Source organism: Cavia porcellus, unplaced genomic scaffold, assembly GCF_034190915.1.
Source record: "Cavia porcellus strain 051 isolate PalLab524CR breed Dunkin Hartley unplaced genomic scaffold, mCavPor4.1 scaffold_10, whole genome shotgun sequence".
Taxonomy (NCBI): domain Eukaryota; kingdom Metazoa; phylum Chordata; class Mammalia; order Rodentia; family Caviidae; genus Cavia; species Cavia porcellus.
In genome coordinates this window covers 83,147,363-83,167,408 of record NW_026947493.1, presented here as the reverse complement: position 1 = coordinate 83,167,408, position 20,046 = coordinate 83,147,363, and the positions used below count along the sequence as shown (strand labels likewise).

Sequence of the window (20,046 nt, the reverse complement as noted above, 5' to 3'; positions counted from 1 at the left end):
TCAGTGAACACCCTGCCGACCACGGCCGGCTTTCTGCAGCAGTGAGCTATGAACCCCTAGAACCGCCGCGATCCCATCCCCCCAAAGCCCACCTCTGAGTAGACTCGAGGGAGATTTTATCTGAACTGTAATGGTAGATGTCTGCTTATTCAAGCTCCATTGCTCAGAAAACACTTCCTTCTTCAAAGACCTGTTTGGTGTGCACGGTGCCTTTAAGATTTCATTTGTTCTTTGATCTGCAAACTTCAAATGCCAGGGTGTCTCCACTGAAGCTTTACAGTAGGTCTGGAAATAAACCCTTCAGCTTTCTTTTCTAGTAAAGACATTTGGTGCCTTATGTCCTTCTAATAGTGATTAAGGCAAGTTTTCTTTGTTTATACTTTTTTGTTCCGAAGGACATAATTTATGTATGCTAAATTTCAAACATTACAAAAGTTTATTTAAAACCTTAGAACTCTGAACATAACTTAAATATTGCTCAGTGGTATCAGTCTTCCAACTTGTCTTAATCTATAATAGTAGCAAGTGTGGTAGGAAATCAAGATCCTTGGAAAAAAGGTACAAAAGCAAAAGGTGTTCAAGCCAACAGTGACAGCATTTAGGGCTGACCAGGGGGTGAGAGGTTCAACAAATCCAAGTCTGCGCTTCGGCCTGTCACTCCTGAGTTCTGTAACACAGCTCCTCACACCCTCTCTGTGCACAGCTCCCTCACAAGGCTCCTGTGAGGCGATTATGTGTAACTTGGCACAAAGCTGGCAATGACTGGCCCTTCCAGGCACCCTGGGAAGTCAGCTTCGCTTCCCCAGGGGGCACAGGAGGATTCCAGACCGTCTACTGTGGGAGAGACATTTTGTTTGGTCAAATCTGTACTTGGTCATTTTCACTGCTCTTGCCTTCCCTCACTTTCTGAGCCACAGTAAACATGAGTAGCTGAGAGTGGTGGCCGGAGAGCGGCGGCCGGGGTGAATGCTTTGTGGTCCTTATTTCTCTCCTGGAAGCGGTCCAGTAAATGGTGCCTTTGTAACACAGAGGCAAGCAATGGAAATAACCCCCTGCCAACTCAGAGGTGGACGCAGCCCTAAAGCTGAAGACACACCGCCCGGGATTTCAGCAAACAGTGCTCTTTATTGTAATAACTAACATGGCAAGAGTAAAATTTTAAAACAAAAAATATTTTAAAAATTAAAATATTGTAAACAGTATAAAATATGTACATAATTAAAAATACATTAATTGAACATTACCAAACTATGTAAATAAAGGATACTTATAAAATGCTTCAGAAATATTAACACCTATTACCTGACAAAAATTGAATTTGTTTCTCATTTTCAAGCTAAGGATTGAAGTAGTAAACAGTGACATCAAGACTTGTTCTTGTCCGAAAGAGAAGGAGTCGGTATCATTTCTTGCTTGTTTTTTCCAAGACCCATTCAATTACCTGGAAAAAGAAAAAGATAATATGGTTCCTTTCCATTAAAAATAGGTGGTAGAAAATATATTACAACTGCAAATAGAATGGCAGAAAATGCACAGTGGAAAGCAAGCGAGCCAGAGCTTACTCTTAACAACATTTTATTTTCCTACTAAAGACTCCCTTCTGCTCAACTTCCAAGTACCGCATTTTCTCATGGGACAAGATAAAGACCTCTGCTCTGCTCTCAACTTTATTTCGAAATGTGTCAGAAATTCAGTCAAACTTGGAAAGTAGCTAATCAAAACAGTTCTCGTTCTGTAAATTATTCAATTTTTCTTTTTCTTTAATACCATTTCAACAAAGCAGGTTGTTAAGTATTATTAAACACTATGCCTAAGTTATTATTAACACTGTTATTATTAAGGAGCTTAGGAAGTTTCCGAGGGGCACTGTGGAAAAGCCACCACTAACCCTCACTGTACACGTGACAGCAGCACAATGTCCTGAAACAAATTCCCAGTTTGAGGCCATGTCATTCCTGGGGGATCATTTATTCACCTGTATGACATTGCTGTTTGCTGTTTTCTTCATTTCTTCCAAGAGACCTCTTGAAGTTTTAAGATCCTAGACATGAAGGAAATACAGCATTTTTGTGTATTAAATTATAGAGAATGACTCATTAGTAAGTAAGATTGAGGTTAGCCTAAATAATTCTGCAAGTATCCAATGCAAACAACAGGGAAACACATCACTAAAATGAAATATGATTTACTTCCGACCTGCAATATAAAGATACCCTACGCAGAACAGAGACCCAGCCACCTAAACCCACGCGGGCCCAGTTCATGCCTGATGGCTTGATCTGTGTGTGGAGAGAGCCGCCCTGTACTAGGGGTACTGGTTCACTGTGTACTTGCTTCATGATATACAAAATCACTACCTCATTTATATTTATTTTACAGCTAAAATATCTTTCTTTTTTTTTTTTCTATTTCACTGTACCACAAACAGGGACAACAGAGGAAAGGAAATGGATTCTGACTCTAAAAATTTAATTATCAAATCAGATTATAAAATTAAAAAGCTAGATTAAAAAAGAACAAAAAAAGAAAATGGTCCTCTGCTGAATCCCTAAGCAGAGCTTCCTAGAATCAGCCCCTTCTCAATACTTGGGGTCGCTCCCCTCTACGTGCGCCTTCCCTGGCAAGTGGAGATGGCTCCGCCTCTGCCTGGAGAATCCTCCTCCTCTCAGTACTCAAAATCTGAGATGAGTAAACAGCATCTGCATTATTGAGACGAACACCGTTCAGTCCCAAGGGCACGCAGTCACCATCCGTCTCACAGCTGCCACCCAGCGCTCCTCTCTCCCTGCTACCACCTGAAAGCTCTGCACCTGCTTCTCCTCCCGGGTCTCTAACCCTGCACTCCTCCCGCACACCTGCACATCTGCCTTCCGCAGCCCGCTGCAGTCAGGTTCAGCAGTGCCCAAGTCTGCTGCTCCTCTGGGGATTTCTTACTCTACTTGTGATTTTGCCCCTGGTCTGCTGAACTTCAGCTTCTAGATGATTCCTCAAGGGGGTGCGGCCCATTTTCTTAGACCTTCTGTGTCTGAAACCTATCAAACCCTCACACCTGCTCCGACTGTGGACAGGGAAGAAAAGAGCAGGTGACGCCGGTTCCCTGAGAATCCGAGGTACTTTTCACTGTCTCCAGTGTGCTGTGTCACTGTGGAGAAGCCCATTCTAATTCTTAGTTCGTGGGAGCCATGTTCTGTCTGAGAATGTCCTGGAAGATGTTCCACTGATGCCAGGGATGGGGCCCTGCGCCGTGCCCAGTGACCTGGCTCTCAGTAGGGCCTTCCGTCACGGGGCGGACCCACTGTGTGCTCCTCCCCAGCAGGCTTCCGCCCCTACTCTGGGAAACTCTGGTTATATTTTGACAATTTTCTCTCCTCCAGACTTTATTTTCAAAACTCCTGTTGTTTGGACATTGGATCTTCTGGATTAGCCCTTCAGTTTTCTTTCTCTTCTCAATGTTTTCCTCATTTGATTCTGGCTTCTGATTATTATTTTTCACCTAAACTGTTCCGCTTTTCTATTCTATGGATTTCACTATATTTTCAACTTTAAGGAGATTTTATGTCCTGTGTACGGTTTTTGTTTTGTAAGCAGCATCCTGTTCTTATTTCTCAGAGCATTAAACTTCCTAGGGTGCCGTCCTCCCCTTCTGTCCTATCTTCCTGCGCCTCTGGCTGTCCACCACGTGTGCTGGAGCTGTCTGTGAAGCTGGCCACTCCCTGGCTGACCACAGTCCAAAGAGCGACACCAGCACGACAGAGACTTCTCTGTGCAGGCCTTGTCGCAGGCTGGTGACCAGGCGGCCTGTGCAAAGCAGGCTTTACGTCCCGGGTGACAGCCCCCTGCCCTGCCCTGCCTGCTGTGTACAGTTGGAGGCAGACACATGCAGAGCGCACTGTGGGCCGGTGTGCATGGCAGCTGTCCACTGACTTCCTCTTGTCCCCAGCCAGCACCTCACCCGTGCACTCCCCTGGTGCCTGGGGTCCCCGACTCCCCGCCCACTGACGCCCTGGACTGCCCCAGCACTCCATGGAACACGTTCTGCTGCCTGTTCTCCTCTCTCTCCTTGCTCTGTGTTGTGGTGCTGCTGTGCCTGAGGGATTTTAGCGAGGAAGGGGACTGCGTGCTTACTGGGTGACTTTAACCAGAATCTTGTGTGGAACTGTCTTCAAGTCAGAATCTCAGGATGGAGGCGATCTGACACCTTCTGAGGTTTAGAAACCTGTCTCTGGAGCGGCTAAGCTGTTCACTGTCATCACTGTCTAAGGATGGGTTCCTCGAGAGACCCTGGACATTTTCATAGAGTCCAGTGGCTTTGTCACTGCGTGTAGTAATCCAATTATCATTTAAACTAATGAACTGGTAACGCCTGATGCTGCAATTGAAGTTGAGAGACGGTAGGGGAAATACGAGGACTCCACTTAAAAAGTGGCTTTATATGAGGACTGACATCAAATAAAGTATTTTCACATCATTTTTCTATCTGCACAAAAATCTAGCAATAATTTATAGGCCATCTGCATAAAAACAGCCACTTAAACCTCTTCTTATCAAAGGGGGATGTCAGCAGAGAAGACACCGAACCTTCAGGTAGCACTTGGAGACCTCAAAGAGCCGCTGGCTGCAGGCAGGGAAGCACTCGTGAGCCTCGGTGATGCGGTGTCTCCTCAGGGCCTCGGCCACCACGTCTCGCAGAATCTTAAAGAGAACACAGGAGAACAGTGACACCTCTCCGTAGAAGGTCGAGCATTTCAATCTTGAAGTTTGTCATTACCACATCGCAGGATTAGCAGGTTAGCCGGGAATGGCTGGAGTTCCTAAGACAGGAATTCAAATCAGGAGTTTTATGGGGTTTGTCAGTTCGAGCGGGCCTTGAGCACACTGTGTAGCTCAGGCTCACTTCAATCGTGCAACGATCCTCCTGCCTCAGCCTCTTGAGTGCTGGGATTATAGGTACGAACCACCATGCCCGGCTATGTATTCTGAATTGCAATCTGAATGTGACAGTTATACACAACAGGGATATGTAGGTGTACATTTATTTTTTTACTGTGGAAAATTTCAAACAAAGCAGTGTCCAGGTTTTTGTTTTTTTCATTATTGGGGACTGAACCCAGACCCTCCACACTGGTACACCACAGTCCTCTTACATTTTACTTTGAGACAGAGTCTCTCTAAATTGCCAAGTCATCCAGGCTGGGTTCAAACTTGTGACCCTCCTGCCTCAGCCTCCCAGAGTGCTGGGGTCACCTGTGTGTGCCACCACAACCCGGCTGCTCCCTACCTTACACATCTGCCACCTTGTTTGAAGGGGTCATTTTCTGTCTGATTCTGTTTTGCTTATGCCCTGCTCACTGCCCCTCACCCTAACTGAGCCACTACTTCACTTCACACACTTTACAGGGTTCGCACGAAGGGCTTTCTCCTCACGGCAAACGCGAGGGTGCTTTACCCGGGTGTGCTTCTGGGACCTTGACTCCTTCGTGAGCTTTGCTGGCTGTGACTCGTGGGCGCTGCTTTGACTGGAACTGGCCCTTTTCATGACTTTTGGAGCTGTGCGGCTGGGAACTGGAATGGAAGGGCGAGTCTCGGCCGACGGCCTCCCTGATGTCACCGCGGGACGCCGACTGCTGCCTCTCGGCCGGGACAGAAGCGAATCTGGGCTGTCCGGTTTCATAAGCCTAGGGTGAGGGGGAAATCGGGAGTGCAGATCCCGTGAGTCCACAGACGTGACCATTGCAGCCGAACACAAACTCAGAAAGAGCAAGGTCTCCTCAAACTCTGCCTTAAGTAAGCAACCACAGTGTTCTGGAACGCTGGCCCTTGAGTTCTTCAACTTAGCGAAGGTCAGACAGGAGAGAATGCAAGCAAACCAGGACTTCGGCTGCGAGAAAGCAACAAGCAGAGCTCCCGCACCGTTCCCTTCTCCATCCAGAATCCTCCAGAATCAGCTGTGGCATGCGAGGTGGTGCTCTTTCTACACTTGGTATTCATCGCCAGGGACTTAGACTTTTCTACTCATTTTTTTTTTGAGACAGGGTCTCGCTATGTAGTCCAGGATGGCCTTGAACCATTATGGGGCCCAGGCTGGTCTTGAACATATGGGAATTTTCCTGCCTCAGCCTCCCCTGTGCTGGTACTACAGACATGTGCTACCACGCTCAAATTCAAAGAGAGAATTTTAATAAAGGAATCCCGACCTGCTTTTGTCTTTTCCCTTTTTAGTGCCGGGGACTGAACTCATGACCTTGCACTTGCCAGGCAGGTGCTTATGCCACTGAGCTAAGCCCCTAGTTCTTCGACCTGCTTCTTATGGTACCTATGCCACTAACTGCCCACGCACAATAATAAACATTCTAAGAAGCGCAAATAAAGCTGTAAAATTGGCTGTGGTTTCCATGTTCCTAAAAGAACTCAAGATTTGCTTTTGTCAGCGAGGGTCTTCTAGCCCTTCTCTCCGCTAACCGAGAGCTCCGCGTGCCTTTCTCATCGGGAACACAAAGCTTTTCCAGTCCCAGTCCCAAAACTAAAGCACGTTACAAAACAGTGTCCCAAGTGTTAATGCAGATGCAAAAAAAGTACCAGGAATCTATGAAGTTCTCATAAAAACCATTTAGTTATCCCTTGTCAGAGAACCAGTCTTCTACTGTGTTTCTGTGTTCAGAAAAGATGGGAAAGTTTGGTTTTCAATGTATTTTGTGGATTTTTGAAGGTTTTGAAGGTTTAGCAAAAACTAAGGCCTGGTTTACAGGCCAAGGTCCTAAATTTGATCAATGTAAAGATATATAAATTTGAAAGAAACTGGAGTGTTTATTTCATACACTTCTAATCTCTGAACAAGCTCCTGGAGAGCTTATCTACAAACTCTGCAGGATGTACTAATCATGTAGGCTTGAAAATTAATTTTCTATGCATTGAGTGGGTTTTCAAAGGTGCTGGTGCAGGCAGGAAACTGAGACAGAGGACAGGGCCAGCAGGCCCCCTCTTTATGGCACCCCGGGCCCTGTCCCTGGGGGGAGACCTCAGCTTCTATCCCCCGGTCCACGGTGCGGGCGACTGTCCGCCAGCAGACAGCAAGAGGCACATGCGGTTCCAAGTCACTGTTTTCTGCAACCCTAAGCAGCACCATCCATTGCGCACGATAAACACACGCTTCCTGTCATGAAGGAATCTGCAAATCTGTACAGAAAGCACTGAAAAATATAAAAGACTAACTGGGAAAACGGCCCCACACCCCACCCCAACCGAAGCGCTTTCTGTCAAGATACAGTTGTTGGCACCCGGAGCATCACCTTTTTGGGGGCTGAAGGGAGCTCAGGTCCCTGGACCTCCGCTTCAGGCGGGATGCTTCGGTTCCGAGCTCGCTCTGCAGCGCCTCTCCCTCAGGCCCACTCCCAGGCTCTGGAACCGCAGGTGACGGAGCCGGGCTGAGCACCACCGGCCCGGGAAAAACGTCCCGGGTGCAGGTCGTTTGTGTTTCGTACCGAATAAGACGAGATTGCAGTTCTGAAAATCCCCCATCTCTCTCTAAAGACTTCCGGTCATCCAAGCAATATCTAAAAGAGGCCAAAGATCATCAAAATGAAAGCTTCCAGGAGAAGATTGAGCTGCTTCCCTGCAAACAGAAAAAGGAGGACTCACAACTGGATGGTTCCCCCAGCCTCCCTGGAACGGCTGTAGGCTGCAAGCAGCCGGCCTTCCCAGGCTGCAAGTTCCAAGCTTTTCCAGCTCTGGTCTGCTCCATGACAGGGCAAAGGACTTAATAAAAATGCACAGCACAATCTGATTTCTCCCTGGCTGCATTTCTGGGCAATAGATTGAGTGAGCCTCTGGCTACCTTTAAAATAATATGGTTGGTGTTCTAATAGTTCTTAAAGTGCTAGGCACCTCTGATTTCTCAGCACTGCTGATCCATCCCAAGGAGAAATGATGACTTCCATTAAGAGGCCGAGTTTATTTTCAACAGAGATTAACTGAGCATACAAGCACCCTAAACTGGCTCTCCGTGTAGCCCTGAGCACCCTGACTTTCTGCTAAGGCGACGTCCTCATCACACTGCCTGCCAGCTTTGCCTTCAAACGCTGCAGATGTCTGGAGATCTGGTTTCCAGCTAAATCTGATTCAGGAACCAATGAAATGTTAGCTCAGCAAATGCTTCTAGGGTCAAAGAAATCCCTTGTCACTAAGCACTGCCCACAAGCATTCGGAAAAAGCACGGGTGAGAAACACCATCTCGCAAAGGTCCCTCTTCCTTTTCTCCCCTTGCTGCACTGCCGGGGAAACCGGCACAGGCTCACTCACAGGATGGGCTGAAAAATTAGCTCCTTTCCCTGTGACGTGTCAGTCCCTTTTCACCTGTGAAGTCCCAACACGGCCCCTCAAGTCAGATTTCTGGGGTTCAGCTTCCAAGCAGTGTATCGTTTCTCCAACATCTGATTGCCTGATGGAGGTTTAAACCCTTTATTTTCCTGACATGACACTTCGATACAGGACAGCTGAGAATCCGGACTATGAAATCTACCTCAGGCTATTAGGTCTTTAGATCTGGCTGATCTATTTAACAGCTGTGACCTTGGCCAAGTGGATTTATCTATGCTTCTTTTGCCCAACTGCAAAATGAGATTTAGAGTGCTTCTGCCCTTATCTGAAAGAACTGTTGGAAGGTTGCTTGACTGCGTACCCAGGAACACGCAGAGTCAGGGCCTCTGACATGCAAGTGAAGCAGGCAGTAAAGGTGCGAAGCTATGACTACCCTTCATTATTAGATCTATTTCCTACCACAGCACATCTTAGGGTATGCCAAACATATGTACACGGCCAGGCTTTAAACCCAGCCTAGTGACTTAGGAGCCTGCCTTGGTGCAATGTCCAAGGCGCTGGTCGGGTGTTGACCAGTGGTGGTCCACGTGGGGCTGAACATCAGAATGGACCCACCACCTGCTCCATGTCCAAAGCTTCTGACTGAACTGGGCTGCGGTGAAAACCAGTCATTGGCATTTTAAAATTTAAGACTTTGGCTATGTTAATTTTTTTGAATGTAGGAATCATTTCTTTTTGGGGGGTTACCAAGGATTGAACTCATAACCTTGCACTTGTCAGGCAGGCGCTTGTGCCCCTGAGCTACGCCCCCAGCCTGGAGGAGTCACTTCACTGTGTATACATTTATCAAAGCCTGCTGTCATACATGCATCTTAAATACATGCAGCTGGAAAGTCTGCTTCAGCAATGCTAATGCGAAGCCAGAATTAAAAACCTCTCAGTCTAAGCTAACAGTTCACTGTCACTTTGAGAGCAAGTGACACTTCAGTGACAGTGCTGACCGGTGGAAGAGCAGGGACTAGAACTGAGGTCCCACAATTTGCCAATGTTCTTTCTCTAGTATGTTACCTAATAAAACATATTTCATTAAAAATCAGCAACTACCAGCATGGCTGATCCAAGGCAAGTGGTAAATTCTAGAGTAAAATTAAGAGCTGTGAATTTTTAGGCAATTCTAGGCAAGAGGTAACACAATGCCTGATTGGCATGGATGCAGGGAGTTTTGGAGGAAAAGACGCACACTGTGAGAGGGATGTTTAGGGATGTTTCTCTGTCCTGATGTTCTGCTCCTGAGACGTACACTATTTTCTTCCAGTTGTCTCTTGACCACAACTGTTCATATTATCATCCCCTCAACTCAATTATACTGTACGAGTTCACTTTAACTGCCAGTTGAATTGTCCTTAAAATGATTAGACTATGATTTGTCATGGAAACAAAAAGGTCCTCTGTAAATTAGAAAAGAAAAGAAACAGTAACAGGGCATAGATTTGATTTTAGCGAAATATTTATGCAGGATGAATGATTACAAGTCCATATTTTCTTACCACAATAACAATAACCACAAGTTTTATGGGTCCTAATAGAGAAAAATGTCCCCACGATAACAAAGCTATTTTTGCTTTGTGACTAAAAGGATAGGTAAAATACAGTCTATGCATAGCAGGCCACGGCAGTGAATTCAGGGAAAACGGCCAAATCGTCTGGAATAGATGAAAGAAATTTTTCAAAGGGAGGGGAGGGGCAGGGCGTGACAGTGGTGACCTAGGCACCCTCGCAGCAGAGGCTGACCTGCTGTTCAGCAAACAACGCACTTCCCATCAACAATACCTTCCAAAGGGGGGAAGCCCCCGAAAAGCAGTAGCGGTTGTCATCTGGCCTTCCTTAAGAAGCGCCACTGTGCACCTAAGCAGCTAACAGTTCCTTTCCAGTCTGTTCTGCCAGAGGCCAGGAAGGGCTTGGTGGCTTCCAAGGCACAGGCAAGGTAAGAAGAAACGGCCTTCTCTGCGGGTTTGGTACTTACCTCCACATTTCCTTGGAATTTCTGGTTCCACCCATTATGGTGAACATAAACATGTGGCCATCACTCTGTACACCCAAATTGAGGAAAAAAGATGCCTGGATCCAAGGCCTGCCTCCCTGCAGCCATGCTGGCCCCGCCCCAGCGTCCCTGGCTCAGGGAGCACGCACTGCACCACCAAGGAAGGACACCGCGGCTGGATCTGAGTGTGTCTCTGGTCTCAGAGGCCGGCAGGAGCCAGCGGGGACAGGTGGGCACCTTGCAGTATGAAGGAGTCTTCTGGCAGACAGATTAGGCCCTCCAGAAAGAATCCTCAACTATGTCTTCATTTAAGAACGAATGTCAAGGGTAACGTATCCTTTATAAATTCCATAAATGTATGGATTCCACTGAAATTTTTCTACAGTGAACTAAAGGCAAGGGGAAAAAAAGTAGGAACATGAGACTCAGGATAAACAAACCCTAAATGACAGCATTTAGGGAAACATAACCTAGAATATGGTCATGTGGCAAATGCCTCACCAGCTGTCAGGATGCAACCATCAGAGCCCCTTTTATGCAGACCAGTGCCGGGATGAGTTTACAGACCAAAGAAGCAAAACAGACATTTGTCCCGGGTAAGTTTTTGGCCATATAGCAAAAAATATGCTAATTCCGGTACATTTCCTCAGCGGGGAGCACTATTTTTCATCACAATAATATAAACACTGTTTACTGTTTCCACTCTCAGATTCAACTTTTATGCAAAATACCAAAAAAATGCTATTTAGGTCCCATTAATGGTTTAGGAAAGCCTAAAATTATCACCTAAAGTGAAGGATATACTCTTTTACAGGTCAGGAATTAAAAAAAGTTTTAAACATATTTTTAGAAGCAAAGTAAAGAGAAAAATGAAATCAAGAATATGAGGAAGAATGTTTTCTTTTTCCATGGCAGAGGAAGTATTTTATACGAATGTTAGAAAACACTAACAGAAGGATACCTGACGTAGCCAACAGGAAAACAAAAACCAAATAAAGCAGGTATTTCTGAAAAGTGAGCCTGGAGACAGGCAGTAATAAAGAATTGGTTTTCATTATAAATTTTCTATAATGTTTAAGCAAAAGTCTTTCATAAAATAAAAAGGGCAGAAAATAGAAGACAATATTAAAGTGAAAGAAATACCCAAAAACAAAATGGTAAGGTTTTTACTACCTCAAAAGGACATCCACCACCTTGCTATGGAGCAGTGATCTTCACGATTTCTTGATTTGGTCTCATGCAATATAATACATACAAAACAATAGTACTTATTTAAAAACAAGAACACTATTTCCTTTTTCTAAAAATGTATACCTTTATGAAGAATCAAGCCTTGTACTATTTTAATTTATGGAAAATTAATATAAAAATAATGGTCCACTTTCAGAATGCAAAAAGTTTTGCAAAATGAATCACTAAGATCTTGAAAACCCACTGAATAATGTATCAGCGTTTCCTGTCCCTGTGAACATGGCAGGTGGGCATATGACCCCAAAACTGGTAACACCCTTAAGCAGGAGAATCCTTAAAATGGCCAATTAAAATGCTATAAAGAAGTACACATAATTAACATGTTAAATAGGGAACGCAGCCCACCTAATAGTTTCTAAGCAATTACACTGTAATTAGTGACTAGGACATTACGGTGACCCGGAGTGCAAACACGCATTCGTAATGTAGGGCCAAAACAATGCTGAGTGAACACCCCTGACTGTCGGAGGCGTCAGATGGTAAAGCTGCCAGCTGTCTTCCTCAGTGGAAGGCTAGCGAGCTGTGAACGCATGGCTTTTCATTTCTTAGGGCTCCGTGTGGTCTCTGCGTGGCTGGGTCCCGCGTGGATTATTTCACTAGTCTCTCCTCACTTTCCTGAAGGAGCCACAGGGACAAGGGGCAGAAAAGCACAATGAACAGAAACTTACTCAATCCCGTGGTAATGACACACCGAGGCCTTCTCAAAAGGCAACACCCGGAGTTTCCCAGGACTAAGTTCTGGTGTCACAGCAAAGGTCTTGCCCCTGAAACAAAAAGTTTTTGTTAGTGTTTAAGGGTTATGTAGCGTCACAGAGAGCCTAACGACACACACCTCACTTCCTCCCTACCCACAAACTCGGTGTCAGAGGTCACAGTGCACCAGGCAAGGCGGCAAGGCCAGGCCTCTGGGGTTCACCTCTGCTTTCCCTGAACCTTAGCTTTTGTGCACTTACTGCACAGAACTGCTCTTGGAAATGAACACAGCAGACCCGAGAACGCCTTGGAATGAAAATTCCGAGGAAGCAGCACTGCGCCTAAAAGCTCTTTCTTTCCCTTGGTGAAATACACTCATGTTTATCCATTTACACAGGCGATGCTTATAGCTAACTTTGGCGGGGGATCACCGGAGTGGATTCTGGCAGGGAGAGATGCTGGGGCTCCCAGTCGGTGCTATGAGCCCGACGTGCAATCCAGAGGGCGGCTTCCTGCCTCAGACAGACCGTGTGTGAGTCCGTAAAACCCCTTCCCGCCCGCAACTGCAGGGAGGGACAGGTCGCCTGGGGAAGAAGAGGTCACTGCGATCAGAAGCCCCTTGGTCAGTAAGATTCTCCTGGTCAGGACCAACCATTCTTACAGAGCGGCACGGTCCTGACGTTCAGAATGTGTCAGGTGGGGGGGGCGGGTACTGCACAGCCCGGGCTTCCCACAGCTAGGAGGCAGAACGCAGCACCAGGAATCTGAATTCAGGGCAGCTGGAAGTGCCACCTGGAGAGGCAGGTGCGTGCGCAAGTACCAAGAGTAAATCCGCTGTCATAATCCCCCTAGGACATCAGTAGGACAACAGCTCTCCTGCCACTGGGAATGATACAGGGTGCTGTGGAAAGTATCTCAAATTATTCCATAAGGTACAGCATATGCCAAGTCATGAGGCCTGAAGCACAATTTCCACAGACTGAACTTCAGGTATACAAAAACAGACACGAGTAAAGTACGGCGATGCTAGGATTTTGATGGCCGCTCATTGAATGAATAACTGCAAAGAGGAGACCTCTGAAGTATCCTGCGTTTCAATTCTTCCTTTTCCGTTGTCTCCATTTCTCATGTCAAACCTCCCTCTCAGCACTTTTTCTTGTGTTCTTTTTTTTTTTTTGTCTTTTTTGTTTTTATCGGTACCAGGGATCGAACTCACGACTGCCTGCTTGCAAGGCAGGCGCTTATGCCGCTGAGCTAAATCCCCAGCCCCCTCGGCACTTGTTTTTAAATACATGTCTCTTTCAGCCTGTTCTAAGAGGCACATTTTAATAAATGTGTGTGAGGTCACTGCTTGTCACCTCCTCAGCGTGGACAGAGGTGTCAAACTTGCACACTATGTAACAGGGCCATGCAGATGGCTCCTGGCTGGGGCAGGGGTTTAGCAAGATGGCTCCGTTCCTGGTCCGCCCAGATAGCTCCTCCTCCGACGTTCATGTGAGCGGGGACACATCTGATAATGAATGTTCTTTCCTAACAGCAAAGAATTTCCTAAACAAGTCACCTGTGAACTACACAAAGAACTCCTTCAGGTTTTTATACTAGCGGACAACATGGTGTTCACCATGTGAGTATGAACCATTTCACCCATGAGCATGATCTCAAGTTGCATCCATTTACCTGCAAAAGCTTCAAGATTAGCCTTCTTTATAGCTGAGTAGCTTTCTACTGAATAAAAATGTATTTTTCTTGTCCATTCTGCAACTGATGAACAAGTTACCTCTGCTGCCGAAGCCTCCTAGCAACTGATACACAATAGGTCCTTCAGCTGTCCTTTGTCCTGGAGTATCTTATTTCTCCATCAATTTTGAAAGATAGTTTTGCAGGGTACATCAGTCTGGGTTGGATGTTATTTTCTTTCAGGACTTGAAACACTTCACTCCAAGCTCTTCTTAACTTGATGTCTTGTATCAAGTAGTCTGCCGTGATTCTGATGGATTCTCTTTTATAGGTGATCTGTTTCTTTTCTCTAACAGCTTTTAATATTCTGTTCTTATGCTGAATTTCCGGGATTTGATCATTATGTCTGGGTGTAGACTCATTTTGGTCATGGTTAGTTGGGGTTCTATATGCCTCGCTTGTGTATATCAGGTCCTTTTCCCGTGCTTGGAAAGTTTTCTGCTACTACTTCTGTAAATGCTGTTTTTGTCATTTGTATTACCTCCTGCTTTTCCACCAAGACCTATCAGTCTTATATTATTTTTATTTGCATCATCTTGTAGCTGTTGAATTGTTATTTTCTGGTTCCTTGTAATTTTTTAAATGGCTTTTCTTCCATAATTGCTAGCTGCAATCCTGTCTTTGAGGTCTGAAAATCTATCTTCAGTTTTGTTCAAGTGGCTTTGCCATCTTTCCATGGAATTTTTAATTTCCTAAATATCTCTTTGAATCTGCATTCTAATTCTTTCCTATATTGTTCAAGACTTCCATCATTTTCCTACGCTCGTCTTTTAAAAAAAATCTATAGTCTCCTTTAGAAATGCTCACAATTCTTTCATTACTATTGTCATCTCTTCTTTTACCTGCTCTTGACTTCAGTTGCTATCATTTCAGAAATTTCAGGTGTGTGTCTTCCAATTTCTTCCATGTCTATGTCTCCTGCACTTGTTCTGTGTGGACTGGAGGTCTGAGATTGTATTTTGCTCCTTCATCTTGACATTTTCCTGAGCACCTCTGGACGAACTGGTTGTGGGGTCTCAGATGCTTCATGCATTGGTTGCCTCTCTGCAGTGCAGGGGAATGGGCCAGGAACCTGGTTTCTCTAAACCTAGGATCCTGGGGTGGAGGTGCAGGGCGGGGCAGGGCAGGCTTCTCTGGCCCTGTGCAGTTATGCCAAGGCTTCCCTGACGGCAGCAGGTGTGCAGGGGTGAGCATCCAGCATTTGTTAACCAGTAACACAGAGGAAGTTGTCTTGGAAGTGAACTTAGCTATAAATTATTAACGTGGATGCTGAGGTCTTACTGGGTTGTGTTATAACATCAAAAGCCTTTTATGACATTTACCATGCTTTTCCATTAAAAAGCCCTGGTTTCTGCTAGCATTAGACATAATTGACAATGACAAGTACAGGCAAAATCCAAATTGTCAAGTAAAAGAAAAGAGAATGAAAAGCATTTTTATTTAGAAACTGAAATGTAACTGTTTCCTAGAAAGTACTGTCCTTTGTGTATATAAAGTAGAAGTTAGTGAATCTTTAAGGAATATGCTCAGGCTTCATTTATTGTTTATATTTCCCTTATTGTCAATACACAAACCTGCAGGACATTTGGATATTAAAAAAAAATCAGGATTACAGGTGGGAACAGTGGTGTCTGCCTGTAATCCCAGCACTCTGGGAGGCTGAGGGAGGAGGACTGCAAAGTTGAGCCCAGCTTGTGGGAAACTTAACAATTCAGCATGAACTTGTCACAAATACAAACAGACAAAAAGCTGAAAATGCAATTCAATGCAAAAGCCCCACAACCACTCCCAATCCTCAAAAAAGCTATGAGAAGCAAACTGAATTCTGAGGAAGTCGCAGAGCATCAACTAACGAAAACCACAAGATATGCAATGCAGCTTGGAATGATCCTTAAAAGCTCGCAGTTTTCAACGTACCCTTTCTGCACGGGCAGAGGCTGGAGATCCCCCACCGGCAGTCCGTCGGAGGTAAAGTGCTTCAGCAGTTCCTTCGCGTCCAGCAGCGGGACCGAATCCCGGGGGCCCTCTTTATGGCCCAGCAGCTGCTCCGATGAACGAGGTAATGAGTGGGCTCTAGACGGTAAGGTTACACAGCTTTAATAAAGGTGCATGCAAATTCAACTCTGTTCAGAAAAGGCGATAGGCGCAGAAACCAGAAAAACACACAAGGAAAATGTGAGAATTATACATTTCATAAAAACAACGAAATATAATCTTTGCAAATCAGGTAGTTTCAAGCTATTTTCAAAAATCTGTACATCACATCGAAGCTTGGAGATGGCACATTGATAATTCTACTTAAATAAAAAGTACGCATAATTTCGTCCCTTATAAAAGATGGTATATTACTCAGCAGTATGAAGTTACCACTGCTACAAAATTGAAATCTAAACTCCTGTATGTTTTGAAATCCTGTAATAATATAGATTTCAGAGGACAAGGACTGAATGTTTCTATTTTCCATGAACTTGAAAGGTTACGTAAAGCACAGCCACAGTCATCAGACTCTCTCCGAGGTCTGCTGTCGCATGATTGTGGCATTCTGAATATCCCCTGAACCGCTGCTATGTTTGAAATATGTGCAGGACGCTACACTCTGCAGACCACTTTACACAGTGTGCTCTTCATCTGGACAAACCTTCTTGAAAAAGACGGAATGGGTCTTATTCCAAAATGAGGTAACACCTAAACATATGTACTTTATAAAGTGAAAATTGAACCTAAAAATAATCATTATTCCTATATTTCAACTACAGCGACTGGCACAAAATAGGTTACATTACAGACCTGGGTGACACAGCTATGTAAAGTGACAGTATAGGACTACTTCAAAGCAGGCACTACTCCCACAATACTCTGTAAGTCAAAAAAACTCACAGGAAGTTGTAAATATTGAAAAAAGGAAGCCGATCTTATAAAGCACTCAATTCCTGCTCACCATAGTTCTGTCCCACAGTAATAACATAAACTATTATTACTTTTTACTGGATGTTGGGGGAACACACTTATAATCCCAGCACTCTAGGAGGCTGAGGCAGGAGGGTCACAAGCTTGAGCCCAGCCTGGGCAATGGAGCTTAACATAAAAAATAAAAGGGGGACAGGAGGACACAGCTCAGGGAAGCCCCTGGCCCCAACCCCTCAGTGCCACAAAATGATAAAACAAGCAAATGACTCTTTCAATATTCGCACAGAAAATTGACTTCATAAGTTTACATTCATTTCCTGTTTATTACTCAAAATGAGCATTTTTATTGATAAATACATGATGAAAACCCTGGCATGGTTTTAGACCCATACTTCTACAAATTAAGGATCACTCCCAGGCCGACAGTGCCCCTTTCCCCTTTTCCATTTCCTTTTATTTTTAAATTGAAAATATAAGTCTTAAAAAAAAAAAAAGAAAATATAAACCTAATAAAAACAGCCAAACAAGAAAACCCTCCAATACATCCTCTGAAGCTGACAGGGCAGGAAACGCACGGAGAATGTAATTTAATTTCTGTGTGCGTCCTACCTAACAGTGATGACAAAGGTTTCTTAATGAGTATTACTCTCAATCATTTCGCAGACCAGCTGCAGCGGGCAAGTGTACGATTTGCATTTATATAGAACACAAACACAAGGATATCGAAGCAATTTAAAAGCCTTGCTTGTGATAAATTACACCACCAAGATATGTCTCGGTTAAAAAAAATAACACCACCTCATTGTGCTCAGCATTTTTAAGCCTGGAAGCTACTTTTGCCATTGATTCTCTCCATAGGTTTTCACACATCTGAAGCAAACTGGGATTTTATCTCCAACCTAAGAGGAAACAGAGTCACACAACAGGTGACCAGGTGCTGACCGGAAGTTCACCACACAGCACACGTTATGCTGCATTAAATCTGTTTTGATGCAATGCAAAGCCTAAAGGATGCGCAGCACCGCTTGCATCCACAACGGGATCTGTGCTGTGCCCGAAAGGGTTCCGGGTTTACTCTGTGAGCATCTCTGTAACGTCACAGGAAGCGCCCGCGGAACTCAGAGACCATGACCACTGCCCGATGGACTGAGGACACAAAGGCCCCAAGGGGACGAGGCAGAAACGCACAGTGAAGTGAAGGTCAAGCGAGAGCAGCAGCCACGCGGCCTTCGATGGTTACCGGAGGGGCTGCGGGCTGAGAGGCTCCCGGAGAACACGGCTTGGACTGGGCCTCCGAGGGACAAGCCCCAGACAGAGAGGACAGGGTAAACACATGCACCGCCCTTGTTGGGAGCCGCAGCCCCGAGCCCGGTCGCCTCACTTGGCGGACGTGAGGCCTGTAGTAAAGAGTAAAGCCTGAGGTAGATTACCCCTCCCATCGAGCACGTTAGTTTCCTGCTTACCGTGTAAGCAACCCGCTCAACAATATAGTCTGCCTGGCAACTGATGATGTTAGCCAATCAGCTTGCCTTGCTTACTTTAACATGATTGGACACTGTATCCGTATATATACTGGTGCCACCCCTGGGGGGGAAGAAGAAGCCCGGAAGTAGAAGCCCAGAAGGAGCCACGGGGAGCGGACCAAAGGAGGCTTCGGCTGGGAGCGATCCCAGGGCAGGCTGTACGGAGAAGGAAAATAAAAGAAAAGGTTGTCCACTGCCAGACTTTGTCGTGTGTCCTTCCTGCCGGCCAGGAGCGACATCGACATTTGGTGGCCCGTACGGGGACTGATCACCCCCGAGACGTGACAGCGGACAACGCTCCAGTACAGAGCTGCGAGACAGGTGAGTTGGGGATAAGCCTGGGCTCTGGGTGGCGCGCACCTACAGGGCTTTTAGACTCCCCTCAGGCTCACGCGTAAGTGGCGGATTCCTTGGGCCTCACGCGGTGAGTAACATATTAAAAGATGGGAAACATGCTAGGTAGCAACACTAAGAGTGAGGGTGGTTGTGGAGAAAGCTCTCAAGAGCTTACAAAAGTACGCAGGGTATTTGAGCAGGCCCAGTCAGGGAGCTCCCGAGAGGGGCCCGTCAAGGGGAACAAAGATGCTAAGGAGAAGGACGGGGCTCTAGCCTCGGAGTCGTCTGACTCCGAGGACGAGGGAAAGTTGAATGGCAAGGAGGCCAAAGAGACCAGCTGTCAGGAGCCTAAGTCGCTCGATAAGGAGTCGCAGGGTTCTTTCCCAGCGTTGCGCCGTGAATTGCGCTCCGCTCAACTTGGTCTGCGGAGGAGTAGAGAGCTCCTGAGCACTCCCCGGCGCGAGAGGGAGGCGAAGCCTTCCACCCCACCTTGGGGGCTGTTCCCGGAGGCGATCCCTCGCCGCGAGGCGGCCGCCCGGGAGCTCCCTTCCCCTTCGCCAGAACAGGAAGTGATGCACGGGCCCCCATTTTCCGCCCAATCACGGCCGCCGTCTTATGCTCCGCCGCCGGCGGGTCGGTATTTTTACAGGCGGCTTTGGCAGGGGGGACGTTTGTCTCATGAGGTACATCCACCACCTGGGATAAATAGTGGCCCCTACGGGATATTTCCTGTACAAGTAGCTATGGGCCAGGGACGTAATGCATGGGAGCCTTTTGAGATAAAGCAGATTAGAGAACTTAAAAATGCAGTTACAACCTTTGGGCCGACTGCGCCTTACACCATTGCCATGCTGGAGAACCTGTCTTCTGGGCCCCTCACCCCCGCAGACTGGGTTCAGCTGGCAAAGGCATGTCTGCCCTCGGGTAGTTACCTGGATTGGCGAGCCTGGTACGCAGAGTTCTCTGCAGAGCAGGCTGAGAGAAACGCCAGTCAGGGAAACCGGGGGTGGAACAAGGAAATGCTTATGGGAGAAGGTCGGCACGCTGATGATCAGACTCAGTTCCCCGGCGCTGTCTATGAACAAATCAATGCCATAGGGCTCCGCGCCTGGAAGCAGGTAAGTGGTGCCGGAACAGCCTCCTTGTGTCTTTCAAAAATAATTCAGGGTACCACAGAGCCATTTGTTGACTTTGTGGCCCGAATGCAAGATGCTGCCGATAAGATATTTTCTGATCCGGGAGTGG

The 20,046-nt window shown here is 46.2% G+C and overlaps 1 protein-coding gene across 3 annotated transcripts in view; it reads right to left on the bottom strand.

Moving 5' to 3' along the window:
• Positions 1-1,105: 1,105 nt before the first annotated feature.
• The window catches only part of Mtbp (MDM2 binding protein), a 74,523-nt gene continuing 55,582 nt past the window's right edge, over positions 1,106-20,046 (bottom strand). For all 3 annotated transcript variants that reach the window (XM_013144165.3, XM_063257682.1, XM_013144166.3), the window contains 7 exons: positions 15,953-16,108; positions 12,274-12,369; positions 7,287-7,550; positions 5,447-5,675; positions 4,579-4,692; positions 1,976-2,041; positions 1,106-1,441 (listed from right to left, as the gene is read on the bottom strand). In XM_013144165.3, coding sequence (XP_012999619.2) covers positions 1,403-1,441; positions 1,976-2,041; positions 4,579-4,692; positions 5,447-5,675; positions 7,287-7,550; positions 12,274-12,369; positions 15,953-16,108 — 964 coding nt within the window. In that variant the 3' untranslated portion in view covers positions 1,106-1,402. The remainder of the gene's footprint in view (positions 1,442-1,975; positions 2,042-4,578; positions 4,693-5,446; positions 5,676-7,286; positions 7,551-12,273; positions 12,370-15,952; positions 16,109-20,046) is intronic.